Raw genomic sequence first — 6,985 nt, 5'->3', positions numbered from 1 at the left:
GGGTTGGCTGGTGAGGGGGGGGGGCGTATCGCGGAACCTGGCCTTGGGGCGCAGGGAGAGTAAATCCGGCCCTGAACTTTGTAGCGCTATTTATGAATACAAAAGTGAAGAAATACAGACTAAAGTGAACACATACTTGTGGAGTCAAGTGAAGAAGACTTGTATAAATTGTGGCTCTGGTTAGATATTATACGGAGTTAAAGTCCCTCTCCTTACCCTTGATAGTGTCGGACATATTTCCTAAAGATACAACAAATCTAGGAATAAAATGCAACTGATATAACTGAATAGGGAAGTATTACATATGATAAGACATTAAAGTAAATGAATGTGCACTGCCTGTCTTCTCCAGCACATCCCAAAGATTCTGAAAGATTCTCAATGGGATCAAGGGCTGGACTCTGTGGTGGCCAATCCATGTGTGAAAATGTCTCATGCTCCCTGAACCACTCTTTCACAATTTGAGCCCCATGAATCCTGGCACTGTCATCTTGGAATATGCCCGTCCCATCAGGGAAGAAAAAATCCATTGGTGGAAAAACTTGGTCATTCAGTATATTCAGGTGGGCAGCTGACCTCAATTTTGGGCACATAACATTGCTGAACCTAGAACTATTATCCAATGGAAGGCTTTGGATTTGCTTAGCTAAATCCAGGTGGTGACTTTTTGGGGGGCAGTCAGTGTATTTAATGTATTAAATATTTTATATGAGTGAAATTGTAGTTAGCTTCCCCTTCTGCTTTATAGCCATAGGTCACTGGAATAACATGAGTAGAGGGGGTTTCCAGGGGAGGATATTAATTGAGAATCTTTTTCACTGCTATTTTAATCTGGTTGTATAACTCTCTGTCTTTTGGGAAACCTGAATTTTTGTGATTTAGTCGTTATGTTTGTCTTATGTTAAAAAATAAATAAATATTATAATTAAAAAAAAACATTACTAAATATTGAAGGTACTGAAAATGTATTAAAGCTAAACTGCAGGCACACAGCTAGGTACACAGTTGATATGCATATGTCTGAACTTCCAAAAGATTTGTAATTCTGTCCAGCCGCATTTGTGATGTATATACCTCTGCCAGGCAACAAAACCAAGGGTGATGACACCCTTTTTTTTCTGTTAAAGTGACATTAAACCCTCAGATTTTTTAACATAAACCAATACTGTAATGTGTGCCTTACTGTAATCCATGGTTGTTTCCCTTCTCTTTGCTGCTCTTCCTTTTAAATCCTCATGTCTTCTCATGCTTGGGGATAACTTCCCTTTGCAGCTCAGGGCCTCTTCCTGTAGTGCTGGCTCAGGTTGCAAACCTATACAAACCTATACACAGACACCATATATCCATTCCTGAGACAAGGCAGTCTGCTGCAAAACAGAAGTTCTGCCCAGCATGAGAACAGATACAGATTTAAAAAGAAGAGCAGCAAAGAGAAGGGAAACAACCATGGATTACAGTAAGGCACACATTACAGTATTGTTTTATGTTAAACAATCTGAGGGTTTAATGTCACTTTAAAGCTCGATTCTGGGCTTCAATCTAAAACTGTCCCCCACGGTACCTCTTCTCTGCCACAAGATGTCCTCAGCCAGTCAGAATGAAGGCATACTGTGAAGGCAGGGCTTCATGGATGTGCCTCCTGAGGGGGTGTCACTATGGTGCTCTGCATTTACATGTACTGAGGCCTGGAATGACACTGATATAATTGGGTTTGCCAACAAGATGCTGATATTATGCTAGTTGTATGTAAAGGATTAAAAAAAAAAAAAATTCACAGCTGCATTAAGCTAAAGAAAGTAGCTTAAGAAGTAGACTGGGTATAATAAAAACAGCTAAAACAATGCATATTAGCAAAGACTAAACCTAAACAAAATACTAATGATTTGCTGTTACATCCCAAAAGACTACACAAATATATAAATTCAATGGGACAAATGGGGTAATATAGGCCCTCTGAAGGATAAATAAGGAAACATAACTTTAACGAAAAAAGCAAAAGCTAAGGTCTTACATACAAGCCTTCCATCTGTCTTTACAAAAGAGTTGAATGTGTCAGATAATATGGGGGAAGGATGAAGCCAGTTCTCCCTGTAAAGCATTACTTGCCTAAGGCCTGGTTCACACCTGGGTGTTTTAAAGCACGTTCCTACGCGCATATTCCGTACGCCCAGTGTGAACTCAGACTAATGCAGGAAGAGATGCAGTTACATGTAAACAAGATTAAGGTAGATAAAGCATCTGACCCAGATGGCATCCATCTAAAGGAATTAGCCTCAGTCAAATATGCTATCCCACTAAAACCATAAATGGAGGAGACAGAGTGTGATCCCATGCAGCTGGAGGGTATTGGAGGCAGAGAGGGAGCTGAACACAAACCAGGGAGGAAGAGACAAGAGCTTGAGTAGCAACCAATCATTAGCCAAGAAAAAAAGAAGAGGAGGCAAAATTTAGGGTTGAATCTAGGATTGAAGAGAGGAAATGTAGGATGTAGAATGCCCACTGGTTGTCAGCCACAGGTGCATAAAGGGGCAGAAGGGCTGAGGGGGAGGGAGAGAGTGGAACACTGAAAAGGCAGAACAAGGAAGGGTAGGAGCTGAATGGGGAGGAAACAAAGCCTTACATTTTTTATAATGACAAAATGCAAAAACCCGTGTGCATTATCTAATACCATTTGTTAAGGTTTCTACCGATAGATAAGTACGAGATTCATAATGTATAAAAATAATCATTTAGGTCAAGCAATGAAAGTGAAGAGTGTAAGAGTATTTTTTAATAGGCCATAGCAAAGAGTGGAAAAGCCTTTGTCAATAAGCTTTAGGTTTGTGTTGATGGGCAAATGCAGCTGTCTTTGGACATCTGCTTGAGACACTTCTAAGATCATTCAGATTTATCGACAGATGTATTTGTCCTGCAGTCGATCTTTTTTGGACCTGTATTTGGCCTGCTTCAGGGCTTGTTCACACCAGCAGCCGTGCTCAACCGCATGGCTGCTGGTGTGTGTCTGGACAGTGCCAATGCGCTGGATCAAGCTGCATCGCACTGTTTCTTGAGTGACCCTTTATTAAGTTCTATGGACTCACCATGGTGCAATGTGGTTCTACAATGTCTCACTGTGGTGCGCTTTAAAAAAAGTACCGCTTGTCTTGAGTTCACAGATGGTGTGAATGAGCTCTCAAACTGCTTTTGCATTCCTATATATCCCTGTATGGGGTGAGAATCAGAGTACGCTAACAAAAGCCCATCAGCACTGGTCCTTACTGTAATAGGTGTCATAAACAGCAGACTCATTGTGTAAACTACAAGTTGTCAGTTCCAACAAACAGAACTAAACCAGATGAGGGTAATCCAGAAATGATTATCATAATACTTCTCTACTATGTACGAAATTTGGAGAGCCACATTAATACTTTTAATTAAACAGATACATCATTCAAGGATTTCATCCGGGTTTATATTTAAGTAAACATTACAAGATCACATGTCTTTTCCAGGGGTTTGGATTAATACAATTGTATTTATATACTTACTTACTTACTTACTGTATTTCCAGTCTGCAATAAAGTTGGCTGAATCTCATAATATTTTATATTTAATTCCTAAGTCTGTGCTACTATAATTAATGATATTCACATTCATGACGGTTATTTTACATTATACAGTTTTAAACAAATGTACTTATATACTGTATACAATGTCAGCCCCCAGACAATGCAGTTAAATCATGTTTATCTGTGAAAATATTTTAAAATAATATTTTTTATGTTTAAATAGGAAGTTTATGTGGGTAAAGAAACTTTGTGCACAATTGACGGTCTTCACTTTAACAGCACTTACAATGCAAGAGTCAAGGCCTTTAACTCAACAGGACTTGGACCTTATAGTAAGACCGTCGTTTTGCAGACATCTGATGGTAAGTAATCCAAGCATGTATTCTATTAAAATGTATTTTTTACTACACTAGATATGACCTAGATACCAAACACAGCTTTGATTCTGTTGGATATCAATAATGACCCATCCCCCCCTGTATAAATATACCCCTTAGTGTTCTATTTGCTATACTATGCACAAAGAGAAAATGTCCTTTGTTGGAAATTACCTAGTCCTCCCAAATTGTGTAAATTGAAAAACTGATTGCTAATGCACTTTACCTACTGTATATAAGCTGATATATATGAGCAGCAATTGTCTGAAAAATGAAATGCGAATTGAGTATCATCTTGACCACTAATCTCCCCCCAGAGGTTTATATACATAACTAGCAGTATTGCTAATGTACCTACTGCCTAAACCTCTGTTATCTACACATATGTAATTTGCAAACTGTTTTTCCACATGTACAGTATATGTACATGCTGCAAGACAAATGACAAGAAGCCAACCTTGTTTTATAACTGTCTCAAGTTGTATTGCGGTACACTTGTATGATATCCATTTTTAAGCATTCCACCTCAGGGTTTATACTTTGCATACATACAGGTGAAACTCGAATAATTAGAATATCGTGCAAAAGTAATTGCAGTAAGTGCTGCAAAAGGGGCCCAAACCAAGTACTGAGTACATATGCATGCTTGTACTTTTCAGAGGTCCGATATTGTTCTATGTACAATCCTTGTTTTATTGGTTGCATGTAATAATCTACTTTTTTGAGGTTGTGGATTTGGGGTTCTTGGGGTTTTCATGAGCTGTAAGCCATAATCATCACAATTATGACAAATCACAGCTTGAATTATCTTGCTTTGCATGTAATGAGTCTATCTCATATATTAGTTTCACCTTTTAAGTTGCATTAGTGAAATAAATGAACTTTGCACAATATTCTAATTATTCGAGTTTCACCTGTAGGTACCTTTTTCAGTGTGTGGGAAATGTAATTTGTGGTATCTCTATTGAGCATATATCACCACAGAGATAATTATTATTTCTAGTGATTTCAGGTGTTTTATAGTCACCCACAATTTGCTAAATGCAGATGGAACAACAGGGAAAGTCTGTTCCATCTGCAGCTTAGCAATCAAGGTTTAGACAAATTAATGTATGTATCAGAAGACAGGTGTAAACTAGCACCACCGGCTTAAAGTCACCCTGTTGCTAGGGTAAAGAAATGTAATAGAAGAACCTTGTAAAAGAAGATGTCTGGTAGACAGGAAGTCCACCGATAAGATGGGCAGCAAAAGTAGTATCTGCAAAAGTATTGGCTTAGAGGTTGGAGGCTAAAACCACAGCATGCAGCAGGAGACATGCTATCTGACACACCAAGAAGTGTTAGATAGCAGTGGCACCTGCAGCTTTGCAAAAAAGCAAAGTTTGGAACCGCTGCCCACTATACAGGAAAGTATTTAAAGTGGAACTTCTCTGGGCTAGGGGAAAAGTCAGCAGCTACAAGTACAAGTAAAAAACACATACTTACTAGCCCATGATGTCCAGCACTGTCTCCCATGTCAATTGACAGGATGGGTTTGGGCATCTTCCATAATTTCCTGATAAATTGCAGTCGGCTTCCTACTGCACATGCGCAAGACATGCTCATTTCCCTCCTCTCTAGAGAAAATGACTGTTGTGAAGGAGGCTGGAGGGATGGATATGGTAAGAGGATGACAGTGCTTCTAAATTCCATCTTCTTCTCCAGGGTTCTTCTATTTCAATCCTAGCAATTAGCTTGCTTTAACAAACTCAGTTTGGACCATTTATATGGAACAAGAAGGACCAGCTGCACATAACATAATATTTAAGTAATTTGTTAATTATATTGATGAACAGGCACCATGAAGTGAACCTGTTCTTTTTTTTTAAACTAGATATCTTAAGAAGTATGCTTTATAAGAGGCAGCATAGGCAAGTTGTACAAATCCTATGCCTCCCCAGAATGCAGCATTGAGTACCTGAACAGCCAATCTCAAGGCCAGAATGCTGTTACATTGCTGTTACAAGGCCAGAATGCTGTTACTGCCAGGGGGGTGGGGGGTGGGGGGGGTACGACATGTTTAACAAGCCCTAAGCAGGTTTCAACCTCCAGAAATTAAAAACTTGCAGGATATTGAAATGCTCTGGCAACAGATCAAGTTAGCATGGATACACTGGGAAGTAGTGTATAGGCTGCCTATAGTGCTTTCTATAGATCAACCTGTTACTTTGTCTAGTATGGATAGAGTAGAAGTTCACTTTAGGTAATGGCAATTTAAGAAATGAATCTGCTCTTGCTAATACAAAACTTTGACTTTCTCTAGTGGCATTTTTCACATTTGACTCGAATACTGCACATCGGGATATTGTACTGTCCAATGACAATATGACAGCCTCTTGCAGCAGTTATGATGATAGAGTTGTCTTGGGCACAGCTGCATTCTCCAAAGGAGTCCATTATTGGGAGGTACAAGTTGACAGATATGACAACCATCCTGATCCAGCATTTGGTGTTGCCAGAATTAATGTGGTGAAAGACATGATGCTTGGAAAAGATGACAAGGCCTGGGCTATGTATGTAGATAATAATCGAAGCTGGTTCATGCATTGCAACTCTCATACTAATCGGTAAGTCATAATTAATGGTAAGATCTTTATCATTCATATGTACTCTTGACCTGTGGAACCTGGGAGAACACCCGGTTTTACCTGATCTATGTACCTAATCCTTATTTCTGTGATGAACTTTACAATTTCATGCATATGTATATATGCAGACTTTATTTTCATATATTTAAGCTAACATATTATGGCAAATAAATATACTGTATATATACAGTATATATATCTAGATCTAGATATATCTAGATATATATATCCAAAGTAGGTATAGAAGCATCCACAGGTCTTGCAGCGGAGATAAGTAACAAGCAAAGGCATTTTATTGTCAATGTTTTGACGGAACAATTGACAATAAAATGCTGTTATTTTGACTGATCTTCGCTGCAAGACCTGTGAGTGCCTCTATATCAACTTAGGATTTGTATGGAAGTTTTTACCTGACATTAAAGATCCTTGTGCA

General features: G+C 38.7%; 1 protein-coding gene across 1 annotated transcript in view; it reads left to right on the top strand.

Moving 5' to 3' along the window:
- The window catches only part of LOC108789854 (tripartite motif-containing protein 67-like), a 46,236-nt gene extending 42,318 nt beyond the window's left edge, over nt 1-3,918 (top strand). Inside the window, exon 7 of the mRNA XM_018559981.1 lies at nt 3,772-3,918. Coding sequence (XP_018415483.1) covers nt 3,772-3,918 — 147 coding nt within the window. The remainder of the gene's footprint in view (nt 1-3,771) is intronic.
- The last annotated feature ends 3,067 nt before the right edge of the window (nt 3,919-6,985 follow it).

This window comes from Nanorana parkeri, unplaced genomic scaffold (assembly GCF_000935625.1).
Source record: "Nanorana parkeri isolate BGI_ZX_2015 unplaced genomic scaffold, ASM93562v1 scaffold424, whole genome shotgun sequence".
NCBI classification, from domain to species: Eukaryota; Metazoa; Chordata; class Amphibia; order Anura; family Dicroglossidae; genus Nanorana; species Nanorana parkeri.
The sequence above is the reverse complement of the archived record's forward strand: the minus strand, read 5'-3'. Positions and strand labels throughout refer to the sequence as shown.